The 19379-nt window shown below is 52.6% G+C and overlaps 7 protein-coding genes across 7 annotated transcripts; 4 read left to right on the top strand and 3 right to left on the bottom strand.

Annotated features, from left to right (window-relative positions):
* Positions 1 to 3271: 3271 nt before the first annotated feature.
* On the bottom strand, positions 3272 to 4439 carry QC764_610870 (uncharacterized protein; the record flags this gene model as incomplete). The annotated part of the gene is made up of 3 exons (XM_062949569.1): positions 3272 to 3846; positions 3935 to 4040; positions 4098 to 4439. The coding sequence occupies 3 exons, from the start codon at positions 4437 to 4439 to the stop codon at positions 3272 to 3274; spliced, it is 1023 nt and encodes a 340-aa protein (XP_062798324.1).
* Positions 4440 to 4780: 341 nt separating this feature from the next.
* QC764_0101340 (uncharacterized protein) lies at positions 4781 to 5100 on the top strand (the record flags this gene model as incomplete). Its single annotated transcript, XM_062941077.1, has 2 exons — positions 4781 to 4946; positions 5028 to 5100. Exons 1-2 carry the CDS (start codon positions 4792 to 4794, stop codon positions 5098 to 5100), a joined length of 228 nt encoding a protein of 75 aa, XP_062798323.1. The 5' UTR covers positions 4781 to 4791.
* A 481-nt stretch (positions 5101 to 5581) lies between these two features.
* Positions 5582 to 6282, top strand: QC764_610860 (uncharacterized protein; the record flags this gene model as incomplete). Its single annotated transcript, XM_062949568.1, has 2 exons — positions 5582 to 6053; positions 6108 to 6282. 2 exons carry the CDS (start codon positions 5582 to 5584, stop codon positions 6116 to 6118), a joined length of 483 nt encoding a protein of 160 aa, XP_062798322.1. The 3' UTR covers positions 6119 to 6282.
* A 2716-nt stretch (positions 6283 to 8998) lies between these two features.
* Positions 8999 to 12138, top strand: QC764_610850 (uncharacterized protein). Its single transcript, XM_062949567.1, has 4 exons — positions 8999 to 9393; positions 9458 to 9718; positions 9783 to 10384; positions 10441 to 12138. Exons 1-4 carry the CDS (start codon positions 9234 to 9236, stop codon positions 11818 to 11820), a joined length of 2403 nt encoding a protein of 800 aa, XP_062798321.1. The 5' UTR covers positions 8999 to 9233; the 3' UTR covers positions 11821 to 12138.
* A 1781-nt stretch (positions 12139 to 13919) lies between these two features.
* QC764_610845 (uncharacterized protein) lies at positions 13920 to 14240 on the bottom strand (the record flags this gene model as incomplete). Its single annotated transcript, XM_062949566.1, has 1 exon — positions 13920 to 14240. The coding sequence occupies one exon, from the start codon at positions 14238 to 14240 to the stop codon at positions 13920 to 13922; it is 321 nt and encodes a 106-aa protein (XP_062798320.1).
* A 2171-nt stretch (positions 14241 to 16411) lies between these two features.
* Positions 16412 to 19143, top strand: QC764_610830 (uncharacterized protein; the record flags this gene model as incomplete). The annotated part of the gene is made up of 3 exons (XM_062949564.1): positions 16412 to 18015; positions 18111 to 18296; positions 18352 to 19143. The coding sequence occupies exons 1-3, from the start codon at positions 17950 to 17952 to the stop codon at positions 19141 to 19143; spliced, it is 1044 nt and encodes a 347-aa protein (XP_062798318.1). The 5' UTR covers positions 16412 to 17949.
* Positions 16659 to 17634, bottom strand: QC764_610840 (uncharacterized protein; the record flags this gene model as incomplete). Its single annotated transcript, XM_062949565.1, has 2 exons — positions 17271 to 17634; positions 16659 to 17203 (listed from the first exon to the last, which is right to left on the bottom strand). The coding sequence occupies exons 1-2, from the start codon at positions 17356 to 17358 to the stop codon at positions 16659 to 16661; spliced, it is 633 nt and encodes a 210-aa protein (XP_062798319.1). The 5' UTR covers positions 17359 to 17634.
* Positions 19144 to 19379: the final 236 nt, after the last annotated feature.

Genomic DNA, 19379 nt, shown 5'->3' with positions numbered 1-19379 from the left:
ATCTCATGGTCCACCCATGCCGTAATAAGACCGCAGCTCCGAATCCGAAACCCCCTACGGCATTGCTTTATTCCCCCTCGCCTTCTGACTGCAGCGAGAGAAACGGAATGACCCAAAAAACATGTTGAAGATTGCTGTTGTAATCCATCATATGATACTGAATACCGTAGATAGCCGAGTAGGGGGACGGCAAAACAAGTAAAATCCTAGCTTTGAGTTAGCTGTCCAGTCCCGTGCCAACAGACGCTCTTGGTGTAACCTGCAGACTTTTGCCAACTCCTGTCTACGGAGTAGCAGGGGGAGTAGGTACGTTTGGCGCCGGAGTGATGGGCCCAGGCCGTGGGTTCCCCGACGGTGTGGGCGGGCGAGGATCGGCCATCCTGAACGGAGAGTCTGTCACTGGAAAGAAGGGGGGAAGCGTGGGCGTGAAGCTGGGGTTGATGGTGAGTTGACCATGGGGAGGAGCACTCCTTCTCAGGGGCGAGATACTGTTCGCAGCACGGAGTTCCAAGAGAAAGATATCCCCCGATGCGAAGACAGGCATGTTGGCGGCTTTTGGGGGTGGGGGGGTATGAAGTCTGATATCGGGATGGAAAAATAGAGTAACAAGAATAACTAAGATGGTTATGTCGTGACCAAGTTACGGAGCCAACAAGATCGTGCAGGTATGTCAAATCGAGTATGTATAAAGCTGAGCTGAGATTTGAGGCTTTTGATGTCAGGAGCCAGTAATGATGATGATGATATACCGGTGAGAGTGACGAAGAGCTGCTTCAACACATCAACATCCTCAGGACAGAGGGAGCCCATGACTTCCTTATATACAAAAATACTGGCACCTTCACCCACAAGCTCTCGCTCCAGATCGCACACAGACGTAAGCATAGTATAGACGACAGGCGACGCGAAAACCCACGCCCGCTTGTGACACCTTGTTTGTGTAACAAGAACCGCCGCGGCTTTGTGTCGGACGAAGAGACTGTCTTGCGCTTAGGGCTGGCGTGTATATTGAAGGATTAGTTAGCAGAGGAGGGTATGTAAGGTGGTGTAACCAAGACCCAACGAGCACGAGACTCACCAAGTAGGCAAGTGGATATCGCGAGGGAGTGCCTCATGAACAAGGGAAAACTCTGAGGGTTGCCTGCCGTGGGAGTCACTGGACAACACGAAGAGCCTAACATAGACGGGGAGGGATCCGGCAGCAGGGGTGTCTTTCTTGGTTGGGACGGAGTTTGATGGCATACCAAGCCATGTTGGCGTTGACGACAGCAGAAGATCCGGAACCTTACTTGAGTGAAAGCCCAAGATTTGTATGTAGTTGTGGCACCAAAAAGAGGCTGTGAATTGCTTTGGTGGCTGCCTACCAGTCATGTGGGGGAAGAACCAATATCAAGTACCAGGTTAGCAATGGCTGTTGGAAGTCAGATGCCAGACGGATCAAATGCGGAGCTATCCGAACAATGCCATTCAGTGTTTTTTGCACAGCATCTCGCTGAGCAAGTCTACGGCAAGCCGTCGAAACAATGACGGAGACCACCCGCGGTATTATAGTGTAGGCTGTCTGGATGGCAATAGGCGGCAACTGCATACCACGCGCCTCGTCCCGTGCTTTGAAGCAATACATAGTGTGCAGCTACTGACTTGGTCATCGAGGTCTTGAAATTCGCCCGGATAATCTGAATCAATCGATCGTTGAGCGGCCTGCTCTGTGTTTCTTGAAGATGCCGCTAAAAACATTGGACGATCCGCAGCACGGCGGTCCGGCAATGACCAGGTACCTTACAGGATGCATGCTCGTGTACAGGGGCATGAAGACCGCCAGTGACCGCCCGTTTCCAGCTCCCTGGGTTCAAAACGCCAGCGTTGCATGGGACGGGATGCCACCAAACTCGGCGTGAGTTGGTTTATTGGAGCGTTCCCCCACAATAGCCAAATGCAGCATCAACTCCACATACGGCTGACTGGCGATCAGTAGAAAATCAGCTTGGCACTCGCAAAGAACTTTTGACCACTCGGCCAGCGAACTTTTGCAAAGCAGGCGTCTTTACGAACACTATCTGTGATGCCATCAAGCACCGGCACTCGTCGAGTAACCGAACAATGAGGACAAACGTGACAACACGAGCTCATCCTGCCAAGCTCGGTGGAATGAGGAGGACGGCGAAGGATGATACCCTATGGATGGTACGCTTACACAGCTCTTCGAAATAGCGAGATGGACACCAGAAAGCTACCTCGCAAATGTCGTCGTTCCCCGAGCTTTCTCGATCCAAAGACTTCCTTGTGGATGATTGCTGAGGACAATCCTGTTAGTGCTGTTGAAGGATGACGCAGTGCGACTTTCTCGCTGCCTGTGCTGGAGAAATGCCGCATTGTTCTTAAGTGTTGAAAATAGCATGATGCCACAGTTGGCTTGACGTTTCCTTTGCCATCTGTTTACTTTTGCGAGTCTGCCCCAGTCAGCACAGAGCCGGCACATGTGCGGCACCATAGAAATAATGGACTGGAGCTGTAGGAAGTGATTGCACGCTTGAGCCACAAAGACGTCGCAACACACCTGGTTGGCCAGCGCCTGAGGCTTCGCTCTGGAATGGTGAGATTGGGATACCGAGCACCCAGCAAAGAGCGAAGCGAGGTGAACACGGTCCATCAAGAGCGGGAGAGTTGCCATCTCAGGATTTTGCCAAATAGTCATCAAATCAGAGGCTCAGTTGCTTGGTAGTCGAACGCAAACCATACGTCCTGGTTGTGATTGGAGCAATAACGATGGGCCTATTCCTGGCCGTGGTGTCTATAGGAAGTCAAACGGGTACACAGGTGCGGGAACCGTTTAAAAAGATGGTGTTGCTGTTAGCTGTAGGACCCTCGCTTCCGCTACCAGGGAAATCAGAAGACACGGGGTCGTTTTTATCGGCCACACTATGGGCCAGATGCTTGGGGGCGAAAAACTTCCTGTACCGTCAGCCTCATTTGGGGGTTTCACCATCTGTAGAAAGACCTGATTGGCTGTTTGGGGACACCTTGTTCAATGAACATTTACCACAGAACAAGCCGGACACATTGCTGGTGGGAGCACTTACTTCGAAGCCGTACCCAATCGCCCTTCACAAAGATTGATGCCAGCTCTCACTCGTTCTTGACCTTGACCTGAAGTCGATTAGCTTGGTAAAGGAGATACATGACTAGAAACACAATGCCCATGTGATTCCTTTTTGTTCCTGTCCCCCCACTCCAAACGCCAAAATATTTTCTACAGCAATGAGTTGGAGCATCACCTCCCTCCACGGTCCCGATGGCGACTGGGGCTTCTGCTCCTACGGTCGTAACTATCATAGCTGTCGCGGCTAGCGCTTCTGCGATTATCCCTATCGTCGTCGCCGTCGTAGCGCCCACCGACATGGCGACTCCCTCGTCCTCCACCGCGGGCTGGTGGTGGAGTCCTAGATCGAGACCGGGATGAATACGAAGGGGATCTTTGCCTGCGATTATGATTCCCTCCTGCCTGAACGGGTGACCGAGATCTCGACCTTGAGAGAGAACGGGGACGGTAGGTATCAGAACGGTTCCCATGACGACCTGGCCCAGATCCACGTCCATGACCCCCTCCCCGACCACCACCTACGTTGCCGCCAAAGGGTCTGGACTGATGAGGAGGCGGTATACGCGGGTTAATATTTGCTCCGCGGCGAGCTGTAGGGGGTGCAGGTGAGAGCTTGCGGCGGGGTAGCACGATGGAAACGTTGATGACGGCGCCATCTACAGTGGCCTCGTGCATGTGGGCGATGGCAGCCTCGGCGTCGGCTTCGTTGTAGAACAAAATGTAAGCTGTGCCACGGTTGGTTCCAACTGTAGATATATACACGTGCATGTCAGCGTCGACGAGTCCTCAAGGTGTGTGTGGCACAGCAGACGGTGGGGGCAGGTGACAACATACGCTGACGGTTGAGAGGCAGGTCCAAGTCCTCAATCTCGCCGTACTGGCCAAAGATCTCTCGAAGGTGGTCTTCGTTCACGTTCTTGGTGAGACGTTCGACAACAATCTGCAGAAAACGGTGTGTTAGTAACTTGGTTCTCGTAGGCGTGGGGGGCCGACCTGCCTTGGTGCTTCTGGCCTGGGGCGTGGGACTGCGAGTGCGACTTCTTGAGCGACTCCAGCTGCGATCGCGCGAGTAGCTTCGACTACGACTGCGGCTTCTGCTTCGACTGAGGCTACGGCTACGGCTACGGCTACGGGATAGGCTGCGACTGTAAGTCCGAGGTCTTCCGTTGCGCGGGGCCGGAGAGCGGGCTTGGGAGGTCCGGTCGTGTGTGTCGTAGCGATCCATGGCCTCGGAGGGGGTTCGCGATTGGGAACGATTGCGGGATTCGGGCCGGTAGTGATCGACTGGTTCGTCACGAGACACAGGGTCCCTGGATCTTGATCTTCTATCCGTATCCATATTCAGTGCCCGTGGTTGGTGGATGGTGGATGGTGGATGGTGGGGTGGCGCAGTTGGGTCAGGGTGGTGGGATTTGGGGAAGAAAGAAAAAAGACAGAGACGACCATGTTCACTCTCCCAAAACCGCGTGCGAGGCTTGACTGGCAGCGCGCAACAGTCCACCCGCCAAGTCTATGCCAAGCCGGGTCGGTACGTATCTGTTTGGCGATAAGAATCTGCCCCACCGTCCTGGCCTTTGCGTCATCGCCCCACAAGGCAGTTTCCACTTGGCTCCCAGCTGTCCACCATCTCCCCAGACACTTCCCTGCATTTCTCAACATCACGTCAGCTTCAGCAGTCACCTCCACACACCATGTCACTTCACCCGGTTGTTCACTGGGCGTATCTCCGCAAAAAGAGGCCTTCCTTGGCACTGATGAACGGTTCTTGTTGCTCGAGGTCAGAGCCAGTCAAGACCAACAGTCGAGATAGCCTCGTATCAACCATTGCCCACAACGGTCAACTCCGGTGGGTCAATCTCTCAAGGACCTAGATATGATGGACCTCAGAATACACGTGTACAGCCCACTTACACTAGTGTACCGGTAGTTGTTCAGACTTAGACGACCCCTCTTCCTTCCTGATCAAGCTTGCGAGTAAAGCCAAGTTTACTCAAGCTTAATACCACCATCATCTCGGTTTTGGAAGAAGCTTCCATCCCTTCTTGCATGAAATGCTTGGTGTCAGTCGACCAATCACTATGCGGTTTCAGGTGGCACAATTACATCAACCAGAGTGACGGACACGGCATCTGGCCAAGCTTTCTGGACCCTGCATCCCTCCCACTCGGTTCTGGCCAGTGGAAAAGGGTCTCTGCCGTGCCTCGTCCGTCATGCCTCACGGCCCATTGGACGTGTGGGTGTCGATCCAGCCCATCCATCATTCTGCTTCTGACGTCACGTTCGTGATGGTCGGGCAAACACCAAAAGCAGGTTTGAAAAACATAACTGTGATGATCAGCAGTAGGTGGGCAAAAAAAAGTTCAAAAAGGCTGCTTGGTGTCGCTGGGGGATCTGCTCTCGGCCCGAGAACAATATTTTTCAGTGACAATCACAACCTGAACACAACCCGCACACCCCCAAACCAAATCATCAGATACCAACATGCCGTTCTTCTCTCGATCAGAGCCCGCCCAGCAGCCGGTACAACCGGCACCTCAGCCTGTCTACGAGGAGCAGCCCAAGAAACATGGCCTCTTCAGTCGCCACCGCTCCCCATCTCCCGCCCGTACTACCAGCACCAGCACTCGGCACACCAACTCGACCTACCAGACCTCTCCTGAGCGTGGCACCCGAAGCTCCAGCGGCAGTCGTGGTGGTCTTCTCCGTCGGTCCTTTGGCAACGGTTCCACCAACGAGATGGATCCTAGCATCGTCGCTGCCCGTGAGAGGGTCATGAGTGCCGAGATGGCGGAGCGGGAGGCTGATCGTGCCCTCATGGCTGCCCGCGAGAGTGTCCGCGAGGCCCGCGAGCATGTCCGCAGACTGGAGCTCGAAGCTCAGGAGGAGGCCAGGCGGGCCAAGATCAAGCAACAGCAAGCCAAGGAGGTTTCTAAAAGAGGAAAGCAGCTTGGACGTAAGTATTTTATAGACTGCCACCTTGGTAGAATAACAGCTAACAAAGCGACAGGCTACGATTAGAGTCTCTGCTGAACGAACCTTTTTTACGTTTTCCTTTGTTACGGAGCGAACGGACATGGAGTTTGGAGGGCACTTGTACCAGCATAAGCCTTGTATTGGTAGATGTAGCATATATCTTTCAAGCGTTGTTTTCTTTTGGCGAATAAATTATTTCTTGACTCCGTACAATACCTACTTTTTCGCACACTCCAAAACCCAGGCTTTTGACCATGACATATGAAATCCTAGTTGGCAATCCCCATCCAGCTAAAAACTTCCCTAAACGCCTGTCAGACACACTAGATCGGCTCTACACTGTGTGTAGGGAAGACCCAGGCTGGTGTCGCCAATCTCTGACCGACTTGGCTTCAATGTTGGCATCTGGGGAAGGTGGTGCCCCGGGATATGTCAGGTCACGTTGAGTGTGCAGTGCAGTAGTCGGACTGATCCTCAAACGTTCTGTCTTAACGGTGGCACGGCTAGCACAAATTCCACCCAAATGTTTCTAGGCCTACGCTAGAGCTGATACAAAACGCTTGATACAGGCATTTGAGCCCTCCATTGGGCAGCCAGAGTCCGAGCTCGGACTTTGGAAGGGACATTGTGCCAATATTTTACACTAGCGATATGAAAGCCAGCATGATAATACCTAGTAGTTGTATTCTAACCGGAGTTAAAACATGATGTGTAACAAGGAAATTCATGAAAGAACAGCTACCGTGATGGTAAGCAGGGTGTTTGGCCCCGGTTTCCTGTCATACGAGTACGAAGGGACCTGGTCGGGTATATTGCAGTGAGCTGGCCAGTTACGGGCGAACTCTGCATAACTGGGATGCATTTTGCAGTCAACATTAGCACCAATGCTACGTACTAAAATGATTGACACATATGGCAGTGCTAGCCTGGTCGAGGTTTCATCTTCTCAAGAGGTGTTGTTGTTTCATGATGAAATATGCACAAGTATATCTCCCGTACTGCGATGGTTCCAGAGACGAGACACCGACACATAGATATCTAATCGTTGCCAGCCCGCGGCGAAGGCCCGTGTACCTTTCTTACTTTATCGCACACTGCAGCAAAAGAGCAAAAAGTCCTGATTCTCGTGCAAATTTCCTAGCCAACCTAACATCAAGACATGACTCAGACCTCGGAAACGTCCCTAAAACAACCATCCAGCCGCCACCGCCGCCACGCATCCCATTCTGGCATGCAATACCAGCAGCCTGTCCCGGCGTTCCGGCAAAGCGTGCACCATTAGCGCCATGCCCACACCCGCAGCTGTCCAAGTCACAGTCGGGGCAATCGTTGCCTGAATTTTTCCTTGTCGCCCTGCCTTTCCGGTGTATACCAACAGATGCGCTGTGGATATTGTCTCCGTTGGCCGTTATCAAGATCTCGCGATGGGCAGCCCCAGAAGGAGGGTTGGCGGTGGATGTAATAGTTGTAGTAGAATACGCTGCGCATATTGCGGGACAGTCACAGCCAGGACACTCTCTTTTCTCGTTCGGTACCATAATATTCGTAGCCTCGATGCCGGCTGATGAAGTGGGATGGCTCTGCTGGGCTGCGGTGATATGACGAAGTCGATCGTGACCAGGGACAATAGGCCTGCCGATGGCATCTTCAGGGCTCCTACCGGCGAGGTTTAACTCTGCGAATGACGCCAAAAGAACAAGTGAAGTTTGAAGGACTTGTTCGGCGAGCATTGTACAGCTTATTGCTGTTGATAACTGGACTTGAAAATGGGTATGATTTCCAGAGGCTACTCGAGAGACTGGCAGACAACGACGACTAAGAGGATCCTATATGCTGCAGCAGTATCCACGTGTCTGGCCTCAAAAAGATCAGCTTGTTGGACCAAGTCCCTCATGGGCGTCCTGTAACAGTCACGAAACCACACAGCCGTCAGCCAAGTGGTCTTCGTCCTCATCTTTTCTGGGCTTTGCTGATGGTCTCTGGGGAGCTGTTTGGCTACTTGAACTGCCAGCAGAGCTTTTGGCAAAGAAGCCGCGGATGGTTAACCCTGAGGGCCCAGTTGCAGCGGATTGTTGGGTGCGTTTGCTTGCTTCGGGCATGTTGACTGCTATGGAAACGGCGAGTGTTGGAGAGTGGTTTGAAGGGCCTTGCCTTTGGTATATCTTCAAGGAGACCAAAATGACCGGGTACTTCTTGCGTCCGATATACGTTGGCCATGTTCTTTGTTGTCCAAGTGGTCGTTAATCTTGAGTGGGGCTCCGTAGCAAAACATGCCATGAGAGTGGGAGATGGCGACAAAGAAATGCGGCTCTTGGAAGATGGAAGCCGAACTGTAGCTCAATAATGTTAAGTAAAAGAAAAAGAAGAAAAAATGGAGATATCCGGGCCCCTGGACTTGACGACCACTCCGGGGGTTATTACAGGGAAGAAAGGATGGTGGCAGGTGGGACGAGGCGCTCCCAGCATTGATGTTAAGCGGCTCCAATGCAGGCTGACAATACTAACATATTTGGATACCATGCCCTGCTGGCCTTGTTAGTGCAACCGGAGGTTCAGACCAAAGCTTATCTAAGCCGGCTGGTGGCAGGTGCCCACTTTGAACCTCACCCGTTGCCCGCCTCCTTGCGCAATCTTTTGAGCATGCTGATCATCACAAGGCAAACCGGAGTTCCAGTGCCTCGAGCCTGCCGGGCTGTCTGTTGGTTTCGATTCTTTCGGCTTTCCTTTCCAACAGCCCCGAGCTCAACTTGCTGTTAGGGATTGTCCTGTGTTCGTGATATTACCCTCTGATACATACGGAACTGAGGTGTGAAACAGAATTCCAAAGTTCTGTATCAAAGATGACGTCTCATGACATGGCTTCCCTCCCCATTCATAATCCAAGAGGAAGGTGCATGGCATGTCACCAGCACACTGGCCCCCCCACCCCTCCTCAGGAGTGTGTGCTCCTTCCTCGGTGCAAGCACTGTCAGGCATCAGGAAAAGTAAAGGCTTGTGCTCCTCCAGTTCCAACACCTCATCTCTGCAGACAAAGACACGACAAGACTCTCGGCCGCATAGCACTTGTTGTTTCCCCCGGTTGCTTCTTCGCTGCTCCACTCAGACATCGTTGCCTAGAGTGGTGTCTCTCTAACCACTTCATTCGTACGACACATCAACAATGAAGAGCATAAATCCCCTCTGGCTGCTTGCAACTTCACTTGTCCGTGCTACCTTCTGGATGGAGGATCTGTCTCACCAGGGAATTGCCTCCTTCAACCCCGACAGAGGATACCAAGTTTTTCGAAATGTTCGTGACTTTGGTGCCAAAGGTGATGGAGGTAGGAGCCTAGAAGATGTTCAATGCCATCCATGATCCGGAACTTCAGGTTAACAATGCTTTAGTTACCGACGATACTGCTGCCATTAATGCCGCCATGAGTCACGGCAATCGCTGCGGTGGCTATGGCTGCATTGGAGCAACCACCAACCCGGCCATTGTTTACTTTCCGCCCGGAACCTACCTAATCTCCACCCCAATCGTCGGCCTCTTCTACACTCAGATGATTGGCGACCCCACTGATATGCCCGTCATAAAGGGCGGTTCCAACTTCACTCAGGATGGGAAGGCCTTGCTTGATGCCGATCCATATCTGAGCAATGGCAGTATGTGTGGCCTCTCTACGCCAGCTCCAGCCCAGCTTGAAGTTAACCTTGTTTTGTCTTGTAGAGCTCAATTTCATCTCTACCAACGTCTTCTTCCAACAGGTCCGCAACCTGGTGTTCGATACCACAGCCATACCGCACCAGACCTGGGCAGTCCATTGGCCGTCTGCCCAGGCTACTGTCATTCACAACTGTGTCTTCAGATTATCACCAAACTTTGAGGACGGACATACCGGAATTTATATGGAAGAGGGCAGCGGCGGCATGCTGACTGATCTTGTCTTTTACGGCGGACAGTACGGAGCCCAGTTTGGTAGCCAACAGTATACCGTACGCAACCTCACTTTTCACGGCTCGCAAACTGCCATCCTGCAAGTTTGGAACTGGGGATTTACGTACAAGTCTCTCAGTATCAATGACTGCGAGATTGGCCTCAACATGTCCTCTCCCGACGTAGGCTCCGTCACACTGCTGGACAGCTCGTTTACCAATGTCGATACTGCCATCATTGTGGGCAGACACAATAGCAGCGCTACTGGTCTTGGGTCACTGCTGATTCAAAATGTCAAGTACACCAACGTTCCCACGGTTATGAAGGATCTGAACGGAAACCAAGTTCTCGCCGGCAATGCTTCAGGAGCCCTCTTTGAGTGTGGCTATGCCAAGGTAAGAGCTATCAGATATTCTGTGATCAATCTCGCATTATGTTGACCTCAGATCAGGGAAACCTTTACGCTCCCGAAGGGCCATCTGCGTTTGAGGGACGTGATATTGCCTTTGACCAGCCTTCCGCCCTAAAACTCGGTGATCAGTACTACGAGAGGTCGAAGCCTCAATATGAGGGCTACCCTGCCGATGCATTCGTGTCGGCCCGCAACCACTACGCTGTTGGAGACGGTGTGACTGATGACACAGTGGCTTTGAACTCGTTCTTTGACGTTGCGACCGAGCCGACAGTGGTTGGGTTTTTGGATGCGGGGTTTTACCGGGTGACTGACACCGTGTATATCCCAGCAGGTGCTCGAGTTGTCGGTGAGGGTCTTGCCGCCGTCATCATGGGCGCCGGCAAAAAGTTTTCCGACGTCACCAATCCTCGTCCAGTGGTTCAGATCGGAAAGCCTGGTGAGCTTGGCTACGTCGAAATCAGCGATATCATTGTCTCGACACAGGGCCCAACAGCAGGCGCTATTGCCATCGAGTACAACTTGAACACCCCAATACTGGACGGGAATATCACCGTCGATACACCTCCATCGGGACTTTGGGATGTCCATGTTCGCATTGGCGGTTTCGGAGGCTCCAAGCTCCAGGTAGCAGAATGCCCCATCACTCCCAACATCACCAACGTCGTTGAGCCTGCCTGCATTGCTGGGTACATGAGCATGCACATCACGCCGAGTGCTGGCAATCTGTACATGGAAAATAACTGGATGTGGGTTGCTGATCACGATATTGAGGACTGGAACCAGACTCGGATCGATGTCTTTGCCGGCCGAGGGCTCTTGATCGAAGGGTCCAATATCTGGATGCTGGGCAATGCAGTTGAGCACCACACTCTTTACCAGTATCAGCTGGTCAACGCATCTAATCTGTGGATGGGTCAGATTCAAACAGAGACACCATATTACCAACCCAACCCACAGGCCCCTTACCCTTTTACACAGGTTAACACCACCCTGCACGACCCTGATTTCATGATCGATTGCCCAGGTTCGTCCCCCAGCACGGTTGAGCAACTGCCAGGTGACCCGCCGTGCGCCATGGCGTGGGCTATGCGCATCATTGGGTCCAAGAACATCACGGTGTTTGGTGCTGGCCTCTACAGCTTCTTCAACAACTACTGCACCAACTGCAGCACCAACCATGCGGGCGAAAACTGCCAGGCAAGAATCTTTTCGATTCAGGATGCTAACGGTACAGAAGTGGTCAACTCTACGACGGGTTTGCAGATGTACAACCTAAACACGATTGGGAGCGTGAGCATGCTCACCAACAAAGGGGAGGACGTCGCGTTTTGGAACGAAACCATTGCAACATATGCCAGTACGATGGGGATCTTCAGGAACGATGGCAATGGCACAAATGTGTCGTCGACTTCTTGAGTTGTTTGTTTGTAGTTCTTATCATTGACACTGACAGGAGGTGTCTTAGGTATCATGTTGATCAGAGGAGGGATTTTTTGGGACGATGAATGAAGAATCTCAGTGATGGGCTTTTGGAAGCACATAGTGCACCTGGGCTTAGCTAATTGTTAGAGTACCCAGTTACCTGGTAATCACTTATCACGATGGGCTTCTGTTCACTGAGGTGTGATTTAGAACAGTCAAGATCTTGCGGTGTCGCGTTGCCCAGAAAAGCAATCCTTATCAGATATTGGATCTCAGATCATCTCCCCCGGCCGTGGCCGTGACACCCCTGCCTCCGAACAATCTCGCTCGGATCGGACCGATCAGGAGTATCCGGCAGGTGACGGGGATTCCCCACAAATCTCCTCCGAAGCGGAAATTGCACACGGGGGGAGGGAAGCTCGGGCCAGCATCAGGGGGGAAGATGGTACTGGCGATGGAGTCAACGAGCGGGGTGGGGAACGTGGCCCAGGTTCTGGACTTGTGTTTTAAAAGGCGAGCCAGGGCCTTCGCGGCAGGCAAGTGTGTGAAGAAGAAGCAAGATGAGACGAACGTGTGGATCGCGTTTTGGGGCTTTGTTCGAAACATTCCGATGAACTTCTTTGGTTTTGGTTTGGAGACTGGAATGCAAACACTTTGAAGGCACACCAAGGTGAGCTCGAAAAGAGGTCGTTCTAGGTGCGATGATCATTATGCGGGTGGGAAAAGCTTGAATAATGACAAATATCTTACCTTATCAGTTGTGCATAAAAGTCTTCCGAGATGAGTTGAGCGAAAATCTCTGATGTGCCGAGAGGTGACATCGCTGATGGGGAATGAAATGCGGCGACACGCTGGCAAAACCAAGGAGCGAGAGAAGTGGGCAAAAGTGAGGGCAAAAGTCAAGCTCTCAATACCACGTTGTAGGGCACACAAGATCTCACTGGTAAAGCGGCGAAGCTGGTCATGCTCAAAAAAGGAAAAAAAAAAGGGGTATCAATAACTTGTGCATGTATAGAAGGCTAAAAAGAAGTGTGTTCAAGAAAAGAAGAAAAGTGTTGTGTTTCCTCCAATCCATCTCTCTCTTTGTTTCTCCTCCCATATCATGCGCGCATGGTGTCTCTCCTCCATCCATTAGCATCGTCAAAATATGTGTGTGTTAGAAGATTTGCCGTACGCCAACAGATCCCGACCCCGGCCTTGAAACTTTTCCCTGCCTCCCGTCCCCCATATATGCAAAGTCAAAGATCCGATGTACTTCTCTTCACCACACACAAGTTTTGTTGGATGTGGAAGAAGTTGGTTGAAGGTTAAAAAAGAGGATAAAAGGTCCAGCCGGCAAACGTAACCAATCACCACCGAATCACACAAAGCAGCCAGTTGTTGCATCTCACTCAAGACCGAGACCTTCAAGAAGTGAAGTGGGAGGGGGTATTTGGGTATCTGGGTTGTGGTCGTAAAGAGTGCGTTTGGTCATATGCTGCGTAAAAGGCTTAAAAGAGGAGGGTTCTGGCCTTGAACTAGGAAGAGCATCATGGCGCTGCGGTATCGGGTGGCGGCGGTGGCTAATAGTGCTGGAAGAACGAATAGAAGTGTTGGTAAAAAGTGGTCATGGTCCAAGTTTGTGAGGGTATCCCGGGGCCCAATATCGTCAAGCGCTTCTCGTCAAGTGACAAGAGAACGCGCCCCGGCCTGCCTGAACTCGAGAATCGAAGATTGTTGTAAAGTGTTGTTGTTGTTCGCAACAAGTGTCGAGGTTGTCAGACAAAAGAAAAGAATTAAGATTTAAAGAATAAGAAGGGTGCTGACAACCGTGGAGTAGTCGCGATTCCCAAGCCCGCTTTGGCGATGGGAGATTTTTTGTTGTAAAATGATTTGTTCTTGATGTCGTCAAAAATGGTCGTATGCTCATGAGAAGGTTGTCTGATGGTGATGAAGCTGACCGGGAAGGGGCCGAACCAAGAATATCGCGCCTCGCTCAGAGACAAAAGAAATGATTGGTAAGATGCTCGCATCGTAGAATCGGATTGATAGTGCCCAAATAGCTCCTCCCAGACCCCATCATCCATCAGAATGAAATTACCGCTGTTGCCTGCTTAGAGGAAAGCAACAACGACAATGCCGGCCATGGCGGCGGCGGCAACATTGGCGGCATTGAGAGCACCGGCAGCATTGTCCGGTGTGGGGTCGAGCGTCGGTCCTGATGTGGTGGTCGAGGCGGCAGGGTTGAAGGTGGTGCTGGCACCGGTTTGGAGGGCGGCAGTGGAGTTGTGCGAACCCGTGTGAGCGGCTTGGAGACGCTGGAGGGTGAGGGTCTCGGTGAGAGTCAGAGTCTTTGTCTTGGTGGTAGTGGACTCGCCCTCGGCAACGGCCATGAGAGGCAGGAGGAGGGCAGTGAAGAGCGCTGAGAGCTGCATTGTGAAGATGTTTGTAGATGTTTGTGGTGATCCGTCCGGCTCGGGCAAAAATCGTCCTTTTGGGTATCAATGTTTGCTTGTGTGTGCGGTACCAATGTACAGTGGTAGGTCGGCTAATCTGTTGGCAGAGTTGGAGATGGATAGATAGCAGAATGAATGAATTTAGACCACGTCGAGTGAGCAGGAGCAGCTTCCAAAAGATAGACTTTGCCAACGAAGTCTGAGGTGAAGCGTGCGTGCGGTGCAGTGCAGCGAAAGAGTGAGGCTGGTGAGAGGGTGAAGAGAGGGCGAGGACGAAGGACAACGGCGGGAGAGCCCACGATATGTCTGGGGGACGGCAAATTGCGCCTGGCCTGCCAAGTGATTGGGACCGATAATAACAAAGGTACGTACCGCGGGCTTCCCCGCAAGGGGATTGGCGCCACGGACGATGTTGCAGCGGTACCTGCAGCAAGTCCACCACATCCAAGGCATCCCTGCTTGTCTCTCTGCTTGGTCGTCCGTCTCCCTCTGCTGAGAGCTGTCTCTCACCTTTTGCCGCCCGCTGGCTGGCTCCCGTCCTGGCCCTCGTTGCCAGGCCCCCTTCATCGGCCGACCCCGTCTCCCTCTGGCGGATAAAGTCGTCTTTCTCTCGTCATGGCCATGATGAGCACCCGCACGGCGCTCAAGGGCAAGAGCAGTTTCATGCACGAAATTGCAGGTCCAACTCCCGATCTCGCTCTGTCAGTGCGAACCCTACCTTGTCACGTTGGCCGCCATCCCCAAAAGGGCATGCATGCTGTGCCAGCAAAGCCGCTTCCTTTTTGGCATCCACGCATCGGATCGCATCATCCTGGCACCTGGACTCGACAGCCACACTTGGCCAGCAGTCTGTTTCGACTTCATCTGTCTGTCTTTGCCATCTTTTTGATTCCCGTCCAACAGCTCCCGAAATCAGGATCTTCTCGAGGAGGCAGCGGCAAAGTCTGGACCAATTCGAGGCGGCATAATGGACGTTGGTGAAATTTGTGCAATTTGCTTTCAAGAAGAGCGCCCCACCTCGGCGCGTGTTCTGATTGGTGTGCCTGACATGACGTGCCAACGGGAAGGGTGAGCCGAGACCAACGCTTCTTTCCTTTCGAGAGCTGCCCGTGCGTTTTTCTGGGGAAAGATGGATCGCTCTTTTTTCGCACCATCTTTCGGCCCTGCTTTGCGACGATCCCAAGCAGAACAACGGATGGATGGTCCATGCGCAGGGAGTCACAAACAAAAAACAAAAAAAGTCAAAACTACAAAGGGCCAGTCTCACGATGTTTCCCCCTTCAGAGGGATGGTGATCAATCCACCTATACTACTGCGTAAAACTAACCCAATTCCAAAACTGCGCCATTTTTTTCTTGTTTTGAAAGCAGTTGAGGCCCAACACCTGGCGTTCGAAAACTTTAACTATTGGTGCCATGTGGCATTTCCAAAAATCCTAATGCTGTGGATATCCGACCATCAGGCTGCCTTGCATGACTTGGAATTGTTTGACGACACATTCGAGTGACGCAATTTTGGGTCATGATGCGCAGACCAAACACTGACCCTCATTCTCCGAGGCAACGGGAGAGCATTCCAGCGCGGAGCTTCAAGCCCACCTCAGTGCTCGGTATATTATATCCCCCTCATAAGGTTCGGACTTGGTGCGTACACGAGCCCCGGTCTTTAACGACTGCGCTACCTGACTATGTCTGCTGCTCAGTGAGGGTGGTGATGATGTCTTGATTCAAGTATCCGAGAGATGTACCAAGTAGGCCGGGTAGGTGACTGATCTAGCTAAACCATAACCCCGAAAGTGTTGCTATCCGTATTTCTTGGAAGCTAGTTTGGAGCTGTTGGTGTTCATCGCCCAAATCCCAGAACATAAATGACGCCTTGAAATGGCTGTTCATTGAGAGTTTCGACATTATTCTTCACCATCATTGAACCTCGCAGTCAGTATCTTTACGAGAACGACACAAACCGGCACCACCATGACGCCCGTCGACATTGCTCGACCATTCCAAGCCCGGCTTGAACCCGACTGAGACTGCTGCCACTTGCAAATGTTGTAACCTAGTGGCGGCAGGAGAGTATTCGATGCCATATATGCTTCGACAGTTGTACCATGTGCAATAAGTGTCTTGCACCATCGCGTGACTCGAGAAAATGCAGTAGAGCTGGCCCTCGCCACATCATTTGACAAAAAAAAAACCCTAGTCCACAGATCATGATCGTGTCCCCAAACGCATAACATATGGCCTCCGGGTATATCCCCCACCAATTTATGCCCACTTCAAGCCAAAACCCAAACAACGCCCATGTCATATTTCCCTTGCATATCCAATAACCGCCCAAAACGCCAATGTGATGATGCTGTTGAATCTCCCAGTGAATCTCTCCTGGCTTCTGCTACAATCAACTGGCCCACCTCACTCCAACCTCGACACAACTAACATGTCTGACCCGCGCCGAGTCCTCCTCCTCCGCATCCTCGTCCATCATTTCGATGTCGTCCACTGCCTGTACCGTCCTCGTCCTCGCAATCACAATCAAATCTCGTTCTCTCGTGAACGAGGCCCCCACCTCAACCGCCTTCTGAATTGCCCTCCCCGTCGCAATAAGCACGACATCATCCAGCGCATCTGATATTGGCCCAGTTTGGTCTGATCTCCCATTCTTCGCACCCAGAGCGGCAACACGTGCTGCCAAGGGCAGACCTTTTGTTGTTCCCTGTTGGTTATTTCGGGCGCTCTCCAGTGCCTTTCGTACGCGTTTTACAAGTGACATGTGGGAGGCCGAAGAGGCCACCTTGATGATCTGGGTGCGATTCGCGCGAGGAGGGGGCAGGTAGCCATCAATGTCGGGTGTCGTCTGGTTTTGGAAATTGACAGAGGATGCGGCCGACTTCAAGGTGCCCCGGTGAGGAGGGAGGGGAAGGGGGCGTTTGCGGATTCGAGAGCCTGCATACCCCAAAAGTGTTAGCGGAGTGGGCCAGATTTGCGGTCGCTCTAGGTGAGGGTAACGAACCATCTGGAATGGGTGGGAGCTTGTTTTCGGGTTTGTTTGGCAGCGTAGTTGGTGCACCCACAGGCTGCTGTGTCGTTGGAGAGGCCATGGCACTGCGACTGGAGAAGCTGGTGCGTCGCCGGGTGTATGATAGTCGCAAAAGAGAGATCGCCGTTGACTAGATGGGGGGAATGGCTTCTTGGATGGATATGAGATGCGGCCTGTGGGTGCAAGAGTTGAAGCAACAGTATCTCTGTATGATGAGGGCTTGGAAACTGTCACAGAGGCTCTGCCGGTGTAGTTTGTGCCGGCTATGCAAAGTGTAGAGAGTGAGTCCTGTCGTCAGAGGTCGGCGTAGTTGATGGAAGATGGTGTCAAAAGTTCAAAGCCGTTAGTGGGACCGTCAAGCCCAGAACTGGGCGGGCCAAGGCTGAAGAGCCCCACTGGAGCTTTGACCGCCTGCCGTATTTGCTGGCTAACATGGAGCTCCCCGCCAACAATTGCGACAGCGTCTCAGACAGTAGCGTCATACCACTTCCGCTTCCAACGGTTTTGTTCTCTTTTGCATGCATATGATATCCATAATCCAGGCACACCATCATTGTTGCTGACAGTCACCACACAACCGACAAAGTCTCAATCGTAATATGGATGCCTACATCCCGAATCAAACATCACGATAGCCCGGGACGCGTAAACCATGTCTGTCGAAATCTGGCCTCGAATTGCGCCAGAAGAACTTAAGGTCGCCATTAGGGAATCTGAAGTACGTCGCTGACTTCGAGCAGGAGCACAATGGCTGAGACGCTTTTGGAATCTTGGGTCGTGGTTAGACTTCCACTTACACCACGGCAAACACAGGAACGCGAACTCGGCTGGCTTGTTCAAGAGCTCCACGAAACCCTCACCAACCTCAAGCATGGCCTCGAAGATTGCTATGCGCTCCTTGCGCCCATCGATCCCGGATCTACTCTGGTGTTGAGCACCCCTCGAAATGAGATAGTAAAGGGCACCATCACCCGTGTCGGAACGCGCATTGTCAAGGGGGTTTGTTGTTCCCGGTCTCCTGTGTCGCTGATATTCCCTAACGTTTGTGAAATAGACCATCCACCTTCGTCTGCGCACCCTTCCTCAGCAAACGATAAGCATCAATCCCAACCATCCCATACACCTCGGCCCGCTTACTACCCTCCACACTTTGCTTACCCACTCGATCGACCTCCTCAACTTGACCCTCAGTTACTCGTACCCAACCGAGTCCTCGCCAACCTTGGACAAGAATACATCCTCCCCCCAGTTTCTGTCGGCCCAGCTGCGCCTCCTCTCGCAGTCCTTTACAGAGTCCCTCGCCATTCTCAAAGGGCCGCCTCTTCTCAACTCGGATCCCTCTTGGACCTCTCGCTCCGCAGCGCCCTCCCACTTCATCCCGCCCTTGACCATCCCCTCCAACAGCTCGCACAACCAGTCCTCCCATCCTTGCCTGTCCTTCCACCTCACCATTCAGGACTCAAGTCTGGTCCTCTGGCTCCGAACCCTCGAACCCGCCCACGCCCCTGTACACTTTAGCACTAAGCTTGCCCTCGCCATTGGCACCGCCCGCCGTCTCGAACACGACGAAGCCGAGCGGGTTTTCGGGTACTGCTGCACAGGTGGCGACTCGACTGGGCTACCGCACATTCACAATAGCAACCACGATCCAAACATTCCCTTGGCGCCGGTGCTCTCAGGCACCCGAAGAAAAGAGGTCGAGGTGTATGTGAGGGAAAAGGTCAGGGTCGAGAGTGCGGATCCCAGTCTCATGAGTTTGACAGCCAAGCTCACGGCTCTGACGCATACGCTGAGCTTGGCGAGGAGGAATCTGGCAGCTGTCATGGGGGAGGAAATGGAGGATTAGGCATCGTCTTATCCTCGTAGTCATCGCGGGTCGAGCGTCACTGGGGGTGGCCACTAGTACACGGCCATACCACTGGGACTGGATGGGGCAGGGGAGGAAGCTGACGAGACACTTGATGGCAGTGCAGGAATAGGGAACGTTGATCAGATGACAAGGGGTGGTTGTTGTTCGCATTGGCTGGAGTTGGATCGGACGTACTACTCGAAAGGGTTCATGTGCTGTTTCAGACATTCTCA

This window comes from Podospora pseudoanserina, chromosome 6, assembly GCF_035222485.1.
Source record: "Podospora pseudoanserina strain CBS 124.78 chromosome 6, whole genome shotgun sequence".
Lineage (NCBI taxonomy): Eukaryota > Fungi > Ascomycota > Sordariomycetes > Sordariales > Podosporaceae > Podospora > Podospora pseudoanserina.
This window is presented reverse-complemented; position numbering and strand designations above follow the sequence as displayed.